General features: G+C 38.3%; 1 protein-coding gene across 7 annotated transcripts in view; it reads left to right on the top strand.

Moving 5' to 3' along the window:
• The window catches only part of LOC128686617 (deoxyribonuclease TATDN1), a 192,546-nt gene that overhangs the window by 11,359 nt on the left and 158,566 nt on the right, over positions 1 to 22,621 (top strand). For 3 of the 7 annotated variants that reach the window (XM_053773569.2, XM_053773568.2, XM_070084272.1), the window contains exon 1: positions 19,742 to 21,302. The exons of the other annotated variants lie outside the window; for them this stretch is intronic. In XM_053773569.2, coding sequence (XP_053629544.2) covers positions 19,778 to 21,302 — 1,525 coding nt within the window. In that variant the 5' untranslated portion in view covers positions 19,742 to 19,777. Of the gene's footprint in view, positions 1 to 19,741; positions 21,303 to 22,621 lie in introns of those variants that run through there. 7 annotated transcript variants of the gene reach the window in all.

Raw genomic sequence — 22,621 nt, 5'->3', positions numbered from 1 at the left:
GAAGAGGAAAAACAAGAGGAAAATGGAAGAAGTACAAAAGTTCACAGTAAAGGGGTTAGCTGGTGTGTTCGTCTGTATTTACATTCTTGGTGTATTGTGGCAGCTAAAATAAATTATTAAACTTAGTGAACAAATTATGTCAGTGGGAATAATAATAATAATACATGTAATAATAATAATAATAATAATAATAATAAATAAATAATAATCACTCTGGAGTGCTTTAAATGTCAGCTACCAAACCTATACGAAATATGTATGATATTTAAAGCACTCCAGAGCGATTATTTATTATTATTATTATTATTATTATTATTATTATTATTATTATTATCATAAATTATTTTTTTTTTTTCAACAAGTCGGCCGTCTCCCACCGAGGCAGAGTGGCCCAAAAAGAAAGAAAATCCCCAAAAAGAAAATACTTTCATCATCATTCAACACTTTCACCTCACTTATACATAATCACTGTCTTTGCAGAGGCACCCAGATACAACAGTTTAGAAGCACATATAACATACCCCTCCAAACTGCCAATATCCTGAACCCCTACTTTAACCCTCTAGCTGTCCAAACGTAGATGTACGTTTGCTTGCGAAGCGCTCCGAACATATATCTACTTTTTTTGGTACATTCTTAAGGAGAAAATCAAGGTCAGAGCGCTATGCGCGCAAATGTAGATCTACGTTTGGACAGTTAAAGGGTTAACCCTTTGACTGTTTCGGCCGTATATATACATCTTACGAGCCAGTGTTTTGGACATATATATACTCAGTAATTCTAGCGGCTTCAGATCAAGCAGGAGAAAGCTGGTAGGCTCACATGTGAGAGAATGGGTCTGTGTGGTCAGTGTGCGCAGTATAAGAAATCCTGCAGCATGCAGTGCATAATGAGAAAAAAAAAGCTTCGATCGTGTTTTTGGATTAAAACACCAACTTTGAGGTGTATTTCCGTATAGTATTTATGGTTGTATTCTTGTTTTCTTGGTCTCCTTTGATAGAATGGAAAACATATTATAGAAATAGATGTGATTTTGATTGGTTTTACTATGAAAAGGATCTTGAAATGGAGCTCAAAGTGGCAGAAATGTTTGATTTTTGCCGATGTTCGAGAGTAAACAAATGTCCAGTAAATGTCCAACTAGCCAGTGAGTTGACGTTATTTGTACAATTATTACAATATTCAGTAGTCTGCCTAACAGTAAATTTTCTATTTTTTGTGTGAATAAAAATTCAAAATAGGAAGCAAGAGTATTATAACAGGAGCCTGGAGACATGACTGATGAACAGAGAAAATGTTATTTTAGTGCCAGGAATGTCTCCATTGTTCATCCTGGACCCTATTTTGAAATGGACATATTTTTTAATTTGCATGAAATTGGCCAAATTGCCAATTTCTGACCACTTTATTGAGTAGTTGAAATTGGTAAATAGGCAGTTTCTTGTACTCAATAGAACAAATGGAGTTCTAAAGAAATAGCTATGAGTTTGGTTGACTGGAACAATGGAATTGGCCAAAAATAGGGCTCAAAATGGGTGTAATCACTGATGTGTAAATGTCGCCTAGGTTGCTAACTTCACGAGAGCGTAATTCTGTAAATTTTCCATCAAATTTCATACTTTTGGTGTCATTATCATCGGGAAAAGATTCTCTATCATTTCATAAGATTTTTTTTTTTTTTTTTCAAATATTTTGCAACACCAGGAGACACTTCAGGATTTGGGGTTGCAACAGTCAAAAGGTTAACAGGATACACAACCACAACACAAGACACAGGTCTCTTTTTGATGTACCCCATGTTCATATCTCACTGTGTAAAAACTCTTTGCACATAAAGGGCTCCAAAATTTGGAATTCATTACCAGTAAATTTCAAAGTACAGTAGCCAGGTCTGAACACCAATTTAAGGCTCTTCTCAAAAACCACCTACTCACCCTAAACTAATTTTACCAAAAATCTCCCAATTACCTAAATCTTAAAACTTCAAATCTAGATGCCCAAAGTTCATACATTATTAATACTACATTGTAGTATAAATACCTACCCAAAACAATACTTCCTTACACCCAATTGTAGCATTCTCATACTGTAGACTACTTTCAACAACTCACAATGTTATATTCCCATAATATAATTTCAATATTCATTACTGAAACTATTGTAATTAGAGTAAAATTACTGTCTACTATAAACAGAAAAAGATGTACAACTTAAATAAACTATGATCAATTTCTTTAGTATTAAGTAGTCTGTAAGCCATTAAATTAAATCTGCCCATAATGCCTAGGCATGATAGTGGCTCCCTTTGTGCTGCAACTCATTATTGTAATTTCATAATCTCATTGTAATATTGCAAAGAAATAAAATTTGTTTGTTTGTTTGTCATTGATGTCAGTTAGGCCTATATACCTTGTACATGTACTTGTAGTAAATAAAGATATTATTATTGTGATAGGACCTACCTAGCATGGGTCAGGAGACTTACTGCTGTGCTTCTGTATTCTTATGTTCTTATGTAATGGGTGTGAATAAGACATATCTAGCATGAGCAAGTAGGCCTACTACAGTGGTCCATTATTCTTTTTTTAATTGTTTCAGGTGACTCTTTCTCTGCATTTGTCATAAATATTGTGAAAAGTTCAGTGCTATTTTTACATTTTCTTTAGACTACTTTTTTCCAGGTTTCAACTAGAATATTTTTCACATCAGAACCATTTGACCCCCTTTAAAGTCCTTCAAATACTAGCATATACTTATACTTGATATACAGTGGAAACTCTGGTCATGACCAAAACCTGTAAACCCCACATTGTAACCATTATAGAGAATAAACTTGAATTGAATTGAATTGAATAATTCATTCCAAAACTCTGGTTGCAATCTGATTTGGTCATGACCCAAACCTGATTTCCCCATTGGATTGTATGTAAATAAGATCAAGTGCTTTGCAAAAGATTGTGCTCTCTAAGTTGCTATTAGCCTCCATAAACATAGCTTCTGGTCTCTCATTTTGGATTTTTTTTTATCAGACAGTCTTTTTTCCAACATTCATCATATAAGCCTGAAAGAGCTTTCATTTGATTTATTCTCCATGCCTAAAGCTTTTAGTACTCTTAGTATATTATCACTGCTGCTACCTTTTTTGGCTTTCCACATGTACATGGTAAGAGGTACTGTGCTGTATATAGCAGTAGGACACATTGTAATTGGCTGATTTTTTTTTTTTTTAATTTGGGTGGAGCCCTAGCATTGGTACATAATCCATCATTGGTTATCATGTGGCCATAACCTAAGAACATAAGAATGGAGGAACACTGTAGGAGGCCCACTGGCCTATACTAGGCAGGTCTTAATCAAGCCCAAGCCTTCCCACTCATATTTGTCTAACCTATTTTTAAAGTTCCTCAAGGTTTTAGCAGCTATGACCCTATTTGGCAGAGAGTTATAGTCATCGAGAAATGTTTGAAAACCAAGTTTCCTACATCCTTTCTAAATATTTTTTTTATTAACACATTGGCCGTTTCCCAGCAAGGTAGAGTGGCCCGAAAAAGAATAGCTTTCACCATCATTCACTCCATCACTGTCTTGCCAGAGGCATGCATACACTACAGCTATAAAATTGCAACATAAACACCCCTCCTTCAGAGTGCAGGCACTGTACTTCCCATCTCCAGGACTCAAGTCCAGCCTGCTGGTTTCCCTGAATCCCTTCATAAATATTACCCTGCTCACACTCCAACAGCACTTCAAGTCCTAAAAACCATTTGTCTCCATTCACACTTTCATTTATACCAGTCTTCTATTTATATACCTCAGTGATTTCTCCCCTCATTCTACATCTCTCAAGACTTTTTTTGGGGGGCAAGGAAGACTTACTACCACCACCACTCTTATTGTCTGTGATTTCTTCAGTCCTAATACAGCCATGGCTCAGTATTTTTCATTATTTTGTTTTGACTGTCTAGGTTTATCACCTCAGTAGCAACAGAGTGACTTATTGCATCTTCAAGATAGAGATTGCAAAAATTACTTAGTGATTTTGGAATGATATTATATATACAGTAGGGTCCTGCTTTATGGCATTTCACTTTACGGTGTTCTGCTAATACAGACATTACAAATTATGACCAAAACTCGCTATACAGCTCCCCCATCTTTCTAATACGGTCACTGTGCCCCACCTGGTTTGTTTACATTCTCCATGAGCTCCCCGTCTCCAATATGTTTGGAAACTTTCCAAAATTTCAAATATTTTGAAGTTATTTCATATTTTATATACTATACAGTGAAACCCAGGTTGTAGGCCATCGCGGAAATCGGCCATTTATGAAATCGAGCACTTTTATCTGCGAAATTTTGCTCTGGATATCGGCCATGCTCTCGGAAATAGGCCGTATGAGACGCGTCACCACCGGCTGGTGACGCTCTTCCTCGCGTATATCACACTCAGTCTTTCCATCTCTCTCATTGGATTAGGAATATGTACTACTTTGCAGCTTCATCCATTGTTTCTGGTGTTTTTTTTGTTGATTGCTACTGAAATAAGCCATCATGTTTACCTGGAGTTTACCTGGAGAGAGTTCCGGGGGTCAACGCCCCCGCGGCCCGGTCTGTGACCAGGCCTCCTGGTGGATCAGAGCCTGATCCTGATCAGCCAGGCTGTTGCTGCTGGCTGCACGCAAACCAACATACGAGCCACAGCCCGGCTGGTCAGGAACCGACTTTAGGTGATTGTTCAGACTGCCAGCCCTTTGGTAAAGAAGGTGAGAAACACGATAGAATTCCAGAAAGAACTCATAATAAACAATATAAACAACATAGAAATACAGTGGAAATAAGTCACTCTGACTTTTTTGGGTTATCCTAGGTTCTCTACACATATGCTGCTATGTATGATAATCTATGTAACTGCTTTGTATGATGATCTGTGTAACTGTATGTGGGCAAACCTAAATAAACTTACTTATAGAAACATGATATATACTCTAGAATGAATAAAATATGTCATTATATGACTAGTGTTTACGGCCAGTAGTAACATAAAATAATTACCACTCTGAACATGTCTTCCCATTTTTGCCCTGAGGTCCTGGGATAAGAGAAAATGGAGTGTGTTTGTGAGGCTAACCACACTATATCACTATGTAGTTTCACACAGGAACACTGAAAAAAAAGCAATTTCTTCAGTGATTAACTACATGTGTGCAAAGTGGAGTGAGTTTTGCGGAGAATTATCACCCTAACAAAGCTGTTGCAAGCCATGTCTGCAACATGTTCAGTGACAAAATCTTGTCCCACTTCAGGCAGATCTTCGAGACACCAGAAACAGACCTCTCTGGACAGATTCTTTGTGTGATGGGTACAGTGACTCTCAAGCTAGTCCTAGTGCCAGTAAAAGACAAAGAAGGGAAGTAACCCCAGAAAGGGCTTTGATACCTGAAGTCCTTATGGAGGGGGATTCCCCTTCCAAACAATAATCAGCCCTCCCTCTCTCCTCGCCTTCTTCCATATGCCTGCAAGAGTCTTCAATAAAGGTATGTAATGTTCATTTATTATTAAAATTACTGCTGTATTTCTTTCTCATTTTTTGTGTATGTAAAACTATAGTTAATCTTTAACCCTTTCAGGGTCTATGCCATAGATCTACGGCTTTACGTTGAGGGTCCAAACCGTAGATCTACGCCATGAGCTCAGCTCACTCTGATAAGCTGTGAGCGGTAAACTTGGGCCTAGATATGAGAGAATACATCTATGTGGTATGTGTGCACCACATAAAACAAATCCTGCAGCACACAGTGCATAATGAGAGAAAAAAAAACTGAGACTGTAATTTTCGATTAAAACAGCAACTCTGCAGTGTTTTTTTGTGTGTGTTTTTTATAGTTGTATTTGCGATTTCTTCGTCTCATTTGATAGAATGGAAAATATATTACAGAAATAGAGATGATTTTGATTGGTTTCATTACCGAAAATGGCTTGAAACTGAGCTCAAAGTAGCGGAAATGTTAAATTTTTGCCGATGTTCAAGAGTAAACAAATGACCTCACACATCTAATACACACCAACTGGTGGGTCTGATATACATTCACAAATGTGCTGATATTATTTATACAATTATTACAATATTGCATGGCAGTAAATCTTCTATTTTTTGGTTTGAAGAAAAATTCATTATGTGAATTAAAAATCAAAATGGAATTCATTTGTAAAACCTGAAAACGTAACTAATGAACAGAGGAAATGTTAGTTTAGTGCCAGGAATGCCTGCATTGTTTATTCTGGGCCCTATTTTGAAATTGGAATATTTTGAACTTTGCACTAAATTGGCCAAATTACCAATTTCCAATCACTTTATTTTGTAGTTGAAACAGTTGAGTTGGTGATTTCTTGTGCTCAGTCGATAGAATAGAAGTAATACTAGTGAAATAGCTAAGAATTTGGTCAACTGGAATAAGGTAATTGGCCTAAAATGGGAGTCAGAGTCGGCAAAATTGCCGATGCGTAAATATCGCTAACACATCAAAATTTGCGAGAGTATAATTTTGTCAGTTTTCCATCAAATTTCGTACTTTTTGTTTTATTACCTTCAGAAAGAGATTCTCTACCATTTCATAAGAAAAAATAACAAAATTATTTTTGCAAGCCGTGCTGGTGACTATTTCAATGACAATGTTGTGGCTTTTAGACAAATCGTAAAGGAACGGGAGGTACAGAGCTCTATGGACAGATTTGTTGTGCGACAGAGGTCCAGTGACTCTCAAGCTGGTCCTAGTGGCATTAAAAGAAGAAGGGAAGTAACCCCGGAAAAGGACTTGCTACCTCAAGTCGTAATGGAAGGGGATTCCCCTTCTAAACAGTAAGAAGATAATGCTCTCCCCTCCTCCCATCCCATCAATCATCACCAGATCTTCAATAAAAGTAAGTGTCATGTAATTGTGCATGCCTTTTTCAGTTTGTGTGTATTAAAATTAACATTTCATGTGGTAAAAAAAAATTTTTTTCATACTTTTGGGCATCTTGCACGGATTAATTTTATTTCCATTATTTCTTATGGGGAAAATTCATTCGCATAACGATTATTTCGCATAACGATGAGCCCTCTTGCACGGATTAAAATCGTTAACCGGGGGTCCACTGTATCGCTAACACATCAAAATTTGCGAGAGTATAATTTTGTCAGTTTTCCATCAAATTTCGTACTTTTTGTTTTATTACCTTCAGAAAGAGATTCTCTACCATTTCATAAGAAAAAATAACAAAATTATTTTTCTAAAGTTCTTGGACCCTGGTGTGCACTTTGAAATTTGGCCTCTGAACCCTGAAAGGGTTAAAAAATGTATTTTTTTTTTGTTAATATTTTTGGGTGTCTGGAACGGATTAATTGTATTTACATTATTTCTTGTGAGAAATATTGATTCGGTGTTAGGTCATTTCTGATAATTATTATTGTCATTATATTATATATTCTGATAAATATTATACAGTGGAACCCTGGATTTTGTACTTAATCCATTTTAGAAGGTCGGTGTATTTCCCGTAAGAAATAATGTAAATATAATTAATCCATTCCAGACACCCAAAAATATTAACAAAAAATACATTTTTTAAAGAATAACTATAGTTTTACATACAGAAAACAATGAGAATTAAATATAAATGACTAATTTTAATGATAAATGAGCATTACATACCTTTAATCACTGAAGAAGACACCTTCTCCCCTCTCTTTTCCTCCTCTGAAGCAATTCTATCATGTTTCACACCTTCTTTACCAAAGGGCTGGCACTAGGAACTTTCTTTGGGCCCATGATGGCTTATTTCACAGTCACAATCGATAAACAAGCCCAAAAATTGGAAAATGTTTTGGATGAATACTCACTCAACCAGTGACAGAGCCAGACTGAGACACGTACACATGAGAGTGGCAGCATCCCGGGCAGGTGGATGCGTCTAATACGTACGATTTCCAGATGCAGGTACGAAATCCGGACCAAGATTTCGCCCAATAATGTGGTCTAAATCCAAAACGTACGTTATTCGGTACATACGAAATCTGGAGTTCCACTGTACATACTCTGATAATTATTATCATTACATTAATAATGATTATAATAACAATAATAATCACCCTGAGGCACATTAAATGTCATATAAAATGTTAATACAGTGGACCCTCGACTAACGCTATTAATCCATTCCTGAGAGCTCATTGTTAGTCAAAATTATCGTTAGTCAAGTTAATTTTCCCCATGAGAAATAATGGAAATCAAATTAATCCGTGTAGGACACCCCAAAGTATGAAAAAAAAATTGTTTTTACCACATGAAATATTAATTTTAATACACACAAACTGAAGAAGACATGCACAGTTACATGACACTTACCTTTATTGAAGATCTGGTGATGACTGATGGGATGGGAGGAGGGGAGAGTGTTGATGGTCTTAGTGTTTAGAAGGGGAATCCCCTTCCATTAGGACTTGAGGTGGCAAGTCCTTTTCCGGGGTTACTTCCCTTCCCTTTAAATCTCTCAAACCAACCTTTGCTGGCCTTAAATTCACTCACATCACCACTAGTTGCTGGCATTTTTTTAATTAAATCGTCATGCAACTTCTTAGCCTTTTCACATATGATCGCTTGAGAGATGCTATCTCCTGCTATCTGTTTTTCGTTTACCCACACCAATAACAGTCTCTCAACATCTTCGAGTACTTGCGATCTCAGTTTCGAAAACATAGTTGCACCTTTGGCAAGAACAGCTTCCTTGATTGCCGTTTTCTTGGCCACAATAGTAGCGATGGTTGATTGGGGTTTTGTGTATAACCTGGCCAGCTCGGAGACACGCACTCCACTTTCATACTTAGCAATGATCTCTTTCTTCATATCCATAGTAATTCTCACCCTTTTTGCTGTAGGGTTGGCACTAGAAGTTTTCTTGGGGCCCATGGTGACTTATTTTGCAGGTGCAATCACTAAAAAGGCTGTGATAATATGAAATGTTCCGATTGTATGCTTGGAAGCGACTGCGGTGGCTGGCTGGCTTGTAAAAACTGGCCAGAAGTGGACGCGTCTCAGACGGAACTAATAGTGTTGGTCGAGTTTTTTAGCGCTAGTCGAGGCAAAAATTTTGCGTTAAAATGTATCGCTAGTCGGATTTATCGTTAATCGATGCCATCGTTGGTTGAGGGTCCACTGTATGGACATTTTGATTAATCCACCTATGATATTTTTTTCAAAATTACAGTGGACCCTCGGTTTTCCTGTTTAATCCGTTCCAGAGCGATCGGTGAAAATGGAAATTGGCAAAAATGGAAACCATTTTCCACATAAGAAATAATGTAAATCCAATTAATCCGTTCCAGACACCCAGAGGTATTAACCCTTTCAGGGTCCATCCCGTAGATCTATGGCTTTATGTTCAGGGTCCAAACCGTAGATCAACGCCAAAATTCTAGCGGCATCAAATTTAGCACGAGAAGGCTGGTAGGCCTACATCTGAGAGAATGGGTCTGAGTGGTCAGTGTGTACACTATAGAAAAAATCTGGACGCCCGCATGGCATTGTGGGAACGCCGGCAAAGTAGCTTTGTTCATGTGCCTGGCGGCAAGGAAGCTCTCACTCCCCACTCACTCTCTGGGTGAATTCTGACTCTCCTCTTCGCAACTTACAGTTCTAAGACTGATGGAATTGGAGCTGAAGAGGAATTCTATGGTTTTGAACCATATGGTACCATTGTGCCATATGGTACAACGGTGCCATGTCATACAGTGGTATATGGTACAATGGTATATGGTGTAATGGTACCATATGATACAATGTACCATATAGTACATTGTATCATATGGTACCATTGTACCATATGATACAATGGGTTATCCTAGGTTTGGAGAACCTAGGATAACCCAAAAAAGTCAGACAGACTTATTTCCATTAGGGTCCCTGTACCATATGGTATAATGTACCATATGATACAATGTACCATATAGTACATTGTATCATATGGTACCATTGTACCATATGATACTATTATACCATATACCATTGTATGATGTAGCACCATTGTACCATTGGTACCATTGTACCATATGGCACAATGGTACCATATGGTTCAAAACCATAGAATTCCTCTTCAGCTCCACTTCCATCAGTCTTAGAACTGTAAGTTGTACCATATAGTACATTGTACCATATGGTACATTATACCATGTGGTACAGGGACCCTAATGGAAATAAGTCTGTCTGACTTTTTTGGGTTATCCTAGGTTCTCCAAACATATGCTGCTATGTATGATATTCTATGTAACTTTATTTGTGTATACCTAAATAAACTTACTTATGATGCCACATGCGCTTGAGTAAGTTTATTCAGGTGTACAGAAATACAGTTACATAGATTATCATACATAGCACCATATGTATAAAATCCTAGGATAACCCAAAAAGTCAGGGTGACTTATTTCCATAGGGATCCCTGTATCTGTACCATATGGTGTCCTGTACTGTATGGTACCCTGTACCATATGGTACCCTGTGCCATATGGTACCCTCTGCCATATGGTACCCTGTGCCATATGGTACCCTGTGCCATATGGTACCCTGTACCATATGGTACCCTGTACCATATGGTACCCTGCACCATATGGTACCCTGCACCATATGTTATCCTGTACTGCATGGCACCCTATACCATATAGTACAATGTACCATATGGTACCCTGTAACATATGATACCATGTACCATATGGTCAATAGGTGTTGGCGGCACGAGACACCAGCCAAGACTGATTGAGTGGCGACGCAAGCTAGCTACTCACTCTACAGTTTCCCAGACAACACACTTTGTCATCCACCTCAAGGAACATGTCGAGTTCCTGTACATTTGTAAATATATAATAGAATATTACTAATATATAACATTTTTGCTTATTTTTGTTGTAAACAATTATTGTAAACAAAATAATGATGAAAATATTAGTGTGTTTATTGTGTTGAATACAACAGTACCATATACAGTGGACCCCCGCATAACGATGGCATCACATAGCGATTATTTCGCATACCGCTTACTTTAATCGCAAAATTTTTGCCGCGCATACCGATTAAAAACCCGCTCACCGATTTTCGTCCGAGACGCGTCCAATGTGCGCCCTCAGCCAGCCTCACATGTGCCGCCCGTGCCATTGTTTACCAGCCAGCCTCCGCGGTAACATCCAAGCATACACTCGGAATATTTCGTATTATTACAGTGTTTTCGGTGCTGTTTCTGGAAAATAAGTGACCATGGGCCCCAAGAAAGCTTCTAGTGCCAACCGTACACCAATAAGGGTAAGAATTCCCATTGAAATGAAGAAAGAGATCATTGATAAGTATGAAAGTGGAGTGCGTATCGCCGACCTAGTCAAGTTGTACAAGAAACCCCAATCAACCATCGCTACTATTGTGGGCACCAAAAAGACAATCAAGGAAGCTGTTCTTGCCAAAGGTTTAACTGTGTTTTCGAAACAAAGATCGCAAGTGATGGAAGATGTTGAGAGACTCTTATTGGTGTGGATAAATGAAAAACAGCTAGCAGGAGATAGCGTCTCTCAAGCGATCATATGTGAAAAGGCTAGGAAGTTGCATGAGGATTTAATTAAAAAAATGCCTGCAACTAGTGATGATGTGAGTGAATTTAAGGCCAGCAAAGGTTGGTTTGAGAGATTTAAGAAGCGTAGTGGCATCCATAGTGTGATAAGGCATGGTGAGGCTGCCAGTTCGGACCACAAAGCGGCTGAAAAATATGTGCAGGAATTCAAGGAGTACATAGAAACTGAAGGACTGAAACCTGAACAAGTGTTTAATTGTGATGAAACAGGCCTGTTCTGGAAGAAAATGCCAAGCAGGACCTACATTACTCAGGAGGAAAAGGCACTCCCAGGACATAAGCCTATGAAAGACAGGCTTACTCTTCTCATGTGTGCCAATGCTACTGGTGATTGCAAAGTGAAGCCTTTATTAGTGTATCACTCTGAAACTCCCAGAGCGTTCAGGCAAAAGAATGTCCTCAAGGATAATTTGTGTGTGCTGTGGAGGGCAAACAGTAAGGCATGGGTCACTAGGGAATTTTTCTATAACTGGTTACACCATGCATTTGCCCCCAATGTGAAAGATTACCTAACTGAAAAGAAATTAGAACTTAAGTGCCTCCTGGTGTTAGACAATGCCCCTGGTCATCCTACAGATGTGGCAGAGCGACTTTATGGGGACATGAGCTTCATTAAGGTGAAGTTTTTGCCTCCTAATACCACTCCTCTCCTGCAGCCCATGGACCAGCAGGTTATTTCCAACTTCAAGAAACTGTACACAAAAGCTCTGTTTGAAAGGTGCTTTGTAATGACCTCAGAAACTCAACTGACTCTAAGAGAGTTTTGGAGAGATCACTTTAATATCCTCAATTGTGTAAACCTTATAGGTAAGGCTTGGGAGGAAGTGACTAAGAGGACCTTGAACTCTGCTTGGAAGAAACTGTGGCCAGAATGTGTAGACAAAAGGGATTTTGAAGGGTTTGAGGCTAACCCTGAGAGGATTATGCCAGTTGAGGAATCCATTGTGGCATTGGGAAAGTCCTTGGGGTTGGAGGTTAGTGGGGAGGATGTGGAAGAGTTGGTGGAGGAGGACAATGAAGAACTAACCACTGATGAGCTGATAGATCAACTTCAAGAGCAAGAGGCCAGACCTGGGGAAACTGGTTCAGAGGAGGGGAGAGAGAAATTGAAGAAGTTGCCTACTACAAAGATAAAGGAAATCTGTGCAAAGTGGCTTGAAGTGCAAACCTTCATGGATGAAAATCACCCTCACACAGCTATTGCAAGCCGTGTTGGCAACCTGTACACTGACAATGTTGTGAAACACTTTAGGGAAGTGATAAAGGAACGAGAGGTACAGGCCACTATGGACAGATATCTTGTGCGAAAGAAGTCCAGTGACTCTGAAGCTGGCCCTAGTGGCATTAAAAGAAGAAGGGAAGTAACCCCAGAAAAGGACTTGCTACCTCAAGTCCTAATGGAAGGGGATTCCCCTTCTAAACAGTAAGAAGATAATGCTCTCCCCTCCTCCCATCCCATCAATCATCACCAGATCTTCAATAAAAGTAAGTGTCATGTAATTGTGCATGCCTTTTTCAGTTTGTGTGTATTAAAATTAATATTTCATGTGGTAAAAAAAATTTTTTTTCATACTTTTGGGTGTCTTGCACGGATTAATTATTTTATTTCCATTATTTCTTATGGGGAAAATTCATTCACATAACGATTATTTCGCATAACAATTACCCCTCTTGCACGGATTAAAATCGTTAACCGGGGGTCCACTGTAGTACCATATGGTACAATGAACCATATGGTATCATTGTACTGTATGGTACAATGTACCATATGGTACCATTGCACCATATGGTACCATATAGTACTATTGCACCATATGGTACTGTAAGGTACCATTGCACCATATGGTACCATTGTATCATATGGTACCATTGTACCAAATGGTACCATTGTATCATATGGTACCATTGTACCAAATGGTACCATTGTACCATATTCTACCATATGGTACCATTGTATCATATGGTATCAATGTATCATGAGCCATTGTACCATATTGTACTATAAGGTACCATTGTTCCATATGTACAATTGTACTATATGGTACCATTGCATTCTATGGCACCATTGTACCATATGGTACTATATGGTACCATTGTATTCCACACAACCGCACTAATATTTTCATAATTTTGTTAACAATGAACTTGTAAACAAGTTTTGTAAGCAATATAATGATAAACAAATTAGTGCAGTTATTGTGTTGAATACAATGAGTGTACACTTATACAATATACATTATATTCGTCTCACAGGCCACAAATGTTACTAGAAAAAGAAAAAAATTAGAAAAAAAAGAAAAAAGTATAAAAAACGTAAAACAAAAAAATGTGATTTTGCGGAAGTCACCGATGTTGCTGCCACCCGGTCATATTGGGTCAACTTCCCGCCGCTGTATCTCGGTAAGTACTGATCAGAATTTTTTTTTTATTACCTTCACAAAAATATTATCTTTAATTCTGTAAGATTGTTTTTTTTTTTTTTTTTTTTTTTTTTTTTTTTTTTCCAAAATTTCTTGGACACTGGGGCGCACCACTTCAGATTTTGGCCTTGGACCCTGAAAGGGTTAAAAGAAAGTATTTTTTTTTTACCTTAAAGATAGATTTACATGCATAAAAGAATGAATATTCAACATAACACTTACCTTTATTGATGGCTGTTGTTGATGGATGGAAGACAGAGAGGAAAGAGGTTATTCTTTGGAAGGGGAATACCCCTCCATTAGGACACTAGGTACCAAGTCCTTATCTGGGGTCACTTTCTTCCTTTGTTTATTAACCCTTTGACTGTTTTGGTCGTATATATGTCTTACGAGGTACCGTGTTTGACGTATATATACTCAAATTCTAGCGGTTTCAAATCAAGCAGGAGAAAGCTGGTAGGCCCACATGTAAGAGAATGGGTCTGAGTGGTCAGTGTGCACCATATAAAAAAATCCTGGAGCACTCGGTGCATAACGAGAAAAAAAAACTCTGTTTTTTTTTTTTAATTAAAATGGCGACTTTGCGGTCCATTTTCGTATAGTATTTATGGTTGTATTCTCGTTTTCTTGGTCTCATTTGATAAAATGGAAAACATATTATAGAAATAGAGGTAATTTTGATTGTTTTTTTTATAAAAAGAACCTGGAAATGGAGCTCAAAGTAGGGGAAATGTTTGATTTTTGCCGATGTTCAAAAGTGAACAAATTATGTCATTGTCCAATAAATGTCCAACTAGCCATTCTAATATGCAGTCATGAATGGGTTGACATTATTTGCACAATTATTACAGTATTGCAGTAGTCTGCATAACAGTAAATCTTCTATTTTTTGTTTGAATAAAAATTCAAAATAGAAAGCAAGAGTAATATCAGAGGGGCCTGGAGATGTGACTAATGAACAAAGAAAATGAACAAAGAATGTCTGCATTGTTCATTCTGGACCTTATTTTGAAATTGTCATATTTTTTAATTTTCGTGAAATTGGCCAAATTGCAAATTTCTGACCACGTTATTGGGTAGTTGAAATTGGTAAATGGGCAGTTTCTTGTACTCAATTGATAGAAAAATGGAGTTCTAAAGAAATAGCTATGAGTTAGGTCGACTGGAACAGTGGAATTAGCCGAAAATAGGGCTCAAAGTGGGCAAAATCGCCGATTTGTAAATATCGCTTAGGTTGCTAACTTCGCAAGAGCGTAGTTCTGTCAGTTTTCCATCAAATTACGTTTTTTTTTTTTTTTGGTGTCATTACAATTGGGAAAAGATTATCATTTCATACGATTGCTTTTTTGTTTTTTTTTTTTTTTTTTTTTTTTTTTTTTTTTTTTTTTTTTTTTTTTTTTGGAAATTTTGAGACACCAGGAGGACACCTCAGGATTGGGGGTTGCGACAGTCAAGAGGTTAATGCCACTAGGACCAGCTTGAGAGTCACTGGAGCCCTGTCACACCAAAAATTGGTCCAGATAGGTCTGTTTCTGGCATCTCTTTAAGATTTGCCTAAAATGGTCAGGGTGATGTTCCTCCACAAATGAATGCACTTTAGTCCACATTGCACAAATCTCCTTAATCTTTGAAGAAGGCATCTTCTTCCATCTCTCTTCCTCCTCCTCCTCTGAAGCAATTTTCTGAGCTATGGTCTGTTGCTGTTGCAGATGAAGCTCTTGCAGCTCATCAGTGGTTAGCTCTTGATTGTGGTCCTCCACCAACTCTTCCACATCCTCGCCACTCACATCCTACCCCATGGAATTCCCCGATGCCACAGTTGATTGCACAACAGGTGTAGGGTCGACAGGGTCAGCCTCAAACCCTTCAAAATTCTTTTGAACACAAGCTGGCCACAGTTTTACCCAAGCAGAGTTCATCGTCCTGGAAGTCACTCCCTGACAAGCCATATCTATAAGGCTTATGCAGTGGAAGATACTGAAGTGATTCTTTCAGAACTCTCTTAGGGTCAATTCAGAGTCCGAGGTTATGTCAAAGCACCTTTAAATCATTGCTTTGGTGTACAGTTTTTTGAGGTTTGCAATGATCTGCTGGTCTATGGGCTGGATGAGAGGAGTGATGTTAGGAGGCAAGAACTTCACTGTTACAAAACTGAATTCCTTAGACAGTTGGTCTTCCAAGTCTGGAGGATGAGCAGGAGTATTGTCCATTAAAAGGATGCACTGGAGTGGCAATTTATTATCCAGGAGGTATTTCTTCACACTCGAGCCAAACACTTCATTGAACCATTCCAGGAAAATTTCCCTAATGACCCATGCCCTACTGTTAGCCTTCCACATCACACACAATTTACTCTTGACAACACTGTTTTTCTTAAACACTCTGAGATTTTCAGATTGATACACCAGTGAAGGCTTCACTTGGAAATCCCCACTAGCATTACCACACAACAAGAGAGTTAGCCTGTCTTTCATAGGCTTGTGTCCTGGGAGTGCCTTTTCCTCCTGTGTGACATAGGTCCTCTGCAGAAAACAATATGAAGTTCAACGATGAGATATTTCAATTACTCAGATATGGTAAACACGAGGAAATTAAATCTTCATCAGAGTACAAAAATTCTGGCCACAAAATAGAGCGAAACACCAACGTCTAAGACCTGAGAGTGATCATGTTGGAGGATCTCACCTTCAAGGATCATAACATTGTATCAATCGCATCTGCTAGAAAAATGACAGGATGGATAATGAGAACCTTCAAAACTAGGGATGCCAAGCCCATGATGACACTCTTCAGGCCACTTGTTTTTATCTAGGCTGGAATATTGCTGCACACTAACAGCACCTTTCAAGGCAGGTGAAATTGCTGACCTAGAAAATGTACAGAGAACCTTCACGGCGCGCATAGCGGAGATAAAACGCCTAAATTACTGGGAGCGCTTGAGGTTCCTGAACCTGTATTCCCTGGAACACAGGCGGGAGAGATACATGATTATATACACCTGGAAAATCCTAGAGGGACTAGTACCGAACTTGCACACGAAAATCACTCACTACGAAAGCAAAAGACTTGGCAGACGATGCAACATCCCCCCAATGAAAAGCAGGGGTGTCACTAGCACGTTAAGAGACCATACAATAAGTGTCAGGGGCCCGAGACTGTTCAACTGCCTCCCAGCATACATAAGGGGGATTACCAACAGACCCCTGGCAGTCTTCAAGCTGGCACTGGACAAGCACCTAAAGTCTGTTCCTGACCAGCCGGGCTGTGGCTCGTATGTTGGTTTGCGTGCAGCCAGCAGTAACAGCCTGGTTGATCAGGCTCTGATCCACCAGGAGGCCTGGTCACAGACAGAGCTGCGGGGGCGTTGACCCCCGGAACTCTCTCCAGGTAAACTCCAGGCATTTTCTTCCAAAACAGGCCTGTTTTGTCACAATTGAACACTTGTTAGGGTTGGAATTTTTCAACCTCTACATAACCTTTGAATTCCTGCACAAATTTTTCAGCTGCTTGTTTGTCAGAAATGGCACCCTCACCATGCCTTACAACACTGTGTATGCCACTTCGCTTCTTGAATTTTTTGAACCAGCCTTTGCTGGCCTTAAATTCACCAACATCAGCGCTCGTTTCAGGCAGTTTCTTTAGGAGATCACCATACAACTGCCTTGCCTTTTCACAAATTATTGACTGCACAACACTATCTCCTGCTAACTCTTTCTCTCTGATCCACACCAACAACAATTTCTCCACTTCTTCACTTGTTTGGTATCTCTTTTTGGTTATCACATTCGCCCCTTTTGCAACATCAGCTTCCATGATTTCTCTTTGCCACACTGGAGCTGATCGTTGATGGCGTCTTCCCATACATCCTGCTGAGTTCAGCAATGCGTATGCCATTATCATATTTTTGAACAATTTCTTTTTTCATTTTTTCGGTGTTCCTCACTTTTTCTACCAAAGGACTGGCACTAGGAGCTTTCTTTTGGGCCATGGTGGCTTGTTTAGCAGTCACACATAATAAACAAGTGCCAAAAACAATGGATTATTACGAAATGTTTCATATGACCTGGCAGGATATGTTCACTCATCAAGAAACAATGCGACGCTGCCTGAGAATGCGTGAGGGAGGTGGCTTTGTCTGCGCGCTGGGCACTGGACAGGTTCCTTACCATCGACGAAAACGGAACCAAAATATCGATGAAAAATTTAACGAAAACAGAAATTGGCAGTAACGTATAAACATATAAACATATAACATATAAACATGATATGTACACCCACAGTAGAATAAATTAGCATAAATATAAGATGTTTTTAAAGCCGTGTTGTTGGAGTGTTGGAAAGAATAACGTTTTCTCTAGTACAACACCAAAGAAAATGTGTGCACAATAGTATTACTAGGGGCAACTGTAAAAAATCATTCCTTTCATATGCCTTCGCTCAGAGCGTTATTCCTTTTAAAAATGGTGTGTTACATGAGAATGGGAGTGTTGCTCTTTATTCTACTATACCAATGTGGAGACAACTTGTACACAATGTAAAGTGCTTGTATTATGATATAAGCTTTACAAATATGGAAATGAATGTGTATCAACCCATTAGCTGTGTTCATCTGTTTACATTGCTGCTCTGTCCTCTCTCATTTACTTAATCTCTCTCTGTCGTTTATTTATTTTTATCTCGTTTACTCACCTCTCACACTACATTAAGAGTACAAATATTTTAAGGTAAGTAATGAGTGTACTGTATATGCATTTTATCATTCTAGGGCACTTTAAATGCCTTGTATATTATATGTGGGTGGGGTGGCCAGATGGGCTACCATACCTATCACAGCTGACTTTCTATAAATAAATTCTATTCACCTTGCACTCTATATTAAGACCATTAAGACTACAAATATTTTAAGGTAAGTAATGAGTGTACACTATATGCTTTTTATCACTCTAGGGCGCTTTAAATGTCGTGGTATATTATGTGTGAGTGGGGGGGGGGGCGGGGTGGCCTGGCTGGCTACCATACCTACCACACCTGACTTCTTACAATAAACACTACTCACTTCTCACCTACATTAAGACTACAAATATTTTGAGATTAGTAATGAGTGTACTGTGTGTATATTTTACTTTTTATTGTTTTTAATGCCTAGTTCTATTGCTAGTGTAAACTTAATATCTGACATTTATAAGTGGAAACAAATGGTGTCCGTTTTCCGGAAGTAGCCTGGAACGTAACCTGCTGTATAAGTGGGGCCCTACTGTATATATATATATAAAGAGAGAGAGAAGCTTTACAGAATCAAGAACTATTATAACAAGTCTCAAGAACCTAAAATCTAATTAAGATATATCTTGGCAGGTGTGAACAGTGCCCTGGATGAAGACAGAGTTGAGGCACATGATGAAGAACCTTATGATTCATCACATACTCAGTTGGATGTAATTCACTACAGTCCATCTCTTCCTCCCACTGAACTGGAATATCCAATACCGTGCCCAACAAAATTGCTTCGTACTGGTATTAATGATTCACCTTTTACCCACAGTCTTCACTCACCTCAGACAATGCCATTGGAATACCATTCTGTACATAAAGATCAAGAAATAACTTCTTCGTGTTTATATCAGACTTCCAGTATGCCACCGGCTTCATTGTGTACCACACAGACTGTGAGTATTGACTCTGCTGCAAATGTTTCTCAGGTTAATAGATTGGGCATGGCTGCATTAAGCACAAGTGCATCCCTTTATTCATTAAAGAATAAAGTGAAGAGTGTACCGTGTTCTTACAGTGAAGTGACTATGCAAAGCAAATCTCATGATAATGAGCAACTTTGCAAAAACAGTGAACACTGGAAGAAAAACTTGAGGAAAAAAATGAAAAATCTTGGCAAAGCATATATTATGCAGAATGGCAAAGAAGTTAAGGGCAAAATATATAAACAAGTAATGCAGTGTTGCAGTTTTAAATGTTTTCAAAATTTTAGCTCTGATAATCAGAAAAGAATATTTTCTGAGTTTTGGAATATGGGGGATTGGAATAAACAGACTAAATTCCTATGGGAGTATATTAACATTGTAAAGGCTGTAAGGAAAACTACAAATTCAACTTCCAGACGAGTTCACACCAGGCAGTTTTACTTGCCCAATTTACAAAATAAAAGCAAAGTTTGCAAAAAAATGTTTATGTCTGTACTACAAATATCAAATGGGAGAATAAATTATACACTTAATAAAAAATTAGTTGCTGGTCCTAATGAGGAGCCAAAAGATAAGAGAGGTCTTAACACTCCTGCCAACAAGACATCAGAAGCTGCTATTCATATAGCCAAACTATATATTCGCTCCTTACCTCATAATCAAGTTTATCAGGAAAAAAAGGCCAAGAGTTCTGTTCTTCAGGGAGTAACTATTAAGAAAACCCATGCTGTGTATAAACAGTTTTGTATAGAGACCAGAAAACCCATAGTCAGTATTAAAGTATTTAGGAAGTTATTACCAAGAAGTAGAAAAGAAGAATTTTTTAATGTCTCTTCACCACCTGAACTACAAGAAAATAAAATAGACAACTATTCATGTATTGTGCAGACTGACAAAAAACAGTCATTTCAAGGAAGCTGTAAATTATCTGCAGACCCTACATCTGTCGGCTATAAGGAGGCACATTCCAAGGGAACAACATGTCTTAGGATGACCAAAGGACACAAGATATCAAAAGTGACTGAGGGTCAATTATCAAACACTACATATTATCAAAGCACTCCGCAGAGTGCAAATAATAACCCTTCGAGACAAAACCATGCTGGAAAGTTGAGCATTCATAACCTGCGTAAACAGCTTCGTAATGAAGGAAAGAGTTATGTGGCTTCATCAGGAAAAATTGTTTGGGGAAAGGAATTTTTACCACAGTATACCTGTTGTAATAATAAATGTCATGAGTTTATGCCAGTTGAACAACAAGAAATTTTATTTAGGCAGTACTGGGCATTGGGTACATGGAATCTTCAAACTAAGTTTCTTTGGGATCATATAGAGATCAAGGGCACAATTGCAAAAACCTCCCAGAAAGCAGTCTCACGTCGTGTGCACACTAGAATATATTTTTTGCCTAACTTTGAAGGAATAAAGAAAAAAGTTTGTAAAATTTTATTTTGTTCTGTACTTCAGATATCCAATGGTAGATTATCTCGGGCAGTGAATCATAAAGCAATTAATCCAACAGATGTTCCTGAAGATAAACGAGGTAAGAATTCTCCACATGCTAAAACTCCTCCAGAGGATTCCACTTTTATGAGGAATCAGATTAAACAGCTAGTACAGTGGCAAGGTAATGATTATGCCATATCTGGGAATTATAAACCATCATTGAATATTACAATGAAGAAAGCCTATGAAATGTATTCTACCTCATGCATGCAGGCTGCAAGAAAGCCCTTCTGCTATACAGTATTTAGCCAAGCAGTTCACTGTGAGTTGGAAGGTTCTCCACACAAAAGTTGCACATCATCTTACCTTTAGTGACTGGTGTCACCAAAAATTACTGCTATACAGTGGTAGGTATGTTTATTGCTTTTATTCATTGGCTAATTTGTATAATTGATTTAGGCTGCTGTATGAAGACTTTTGTAATGTTACCTAAGGGAAGTGTACTTAAACTTTTTTAATAACCATTTCTGGTTAATGTTCAAGTTCTGTCTGTGGCATAAATTCATGTATATCATTAAGCTAAGTGGTTTAGGTGAGCATTTTGACAAAATTTATTTTACATCTATGCTCACATTAAGTGAAAATAAAATAATGTTTTATTAAAAATAATAAGATTATGATGCTGCCACTGCTTGTGAAATTATCCATATTTTTTTCTGTAGATTCCTAAAGTTCCTGGAATACCATACACTGTCTTCATATTTCACCCTGGGATTTTCTAAATGGTATAAAATACAAACAAGTTGATAAGTAAAACACATGCAACAGTTGGGTATCTTTATTGTTGAAACATTTTGTTTGCACAGTAGACTTCTTCAGTGGACTCATGGTTTTCGTCCGAGGCGGAAATCGTACAATTCGGATCTCGAGCATTTTTTTGGGCGAAAATTTCTCCTGGGTTTCGCACATCCGCTTGGAAATCGTCTGTATCAGATGTGTCCACCCACCTGGGATGCCGCTTCTCACGTGTACCAGACTCGGTCTGCCTCTGTCTCTTGTTGAGTTAGCAATACTCCGTGCATTCATCCATTGTTTTTTGTGCTTGTTTATTGATTGCGACTGTGAAATAAGCCACCATGGGGCCAAAGAAAGTTCAGAGTGCCAGCCCTTTGGTAAAGAAGGTGATAAACATGATAGAATTCTAGAAAGAACTTGTAGCAAAATATAAAAGTGGCATACATGTGGCCAAGCTTGCCAGGATGTTTGGGAAGTTGACAAGAATCAGTTCCATCCTGGCGAAGAAAGCAAAAATCAAGGAAGCTAATGTTGCGAAAGGGGTAAATATGCTAACAAAACAGAGATCACAAACAATCTAGGATGTGGAGAAGTTGTTGGAGAGGGAGGAAGAGAGGTTAT

The sequence above is a fragment of the Cherax quadricarinatus genome, chromosome 12 (genome assembly GCF_038502225.1).
Source record: "Cherax quadricarinatus isolate ZL_2023a chromosome 12, ASM3850222v1, whole genome shotgun sequence".
NCBI lineage: Eukaryota > Metazoa > Arthropoda > Malacostraca > Decapoda > Parastacidae > Cherax > Cherax quadricarinatus.
The sequence above is the reverse complement of the archived record's forward strand: the minus strand, read 5'-3'. Positions and strand labels throughout refer to the sequence as shown.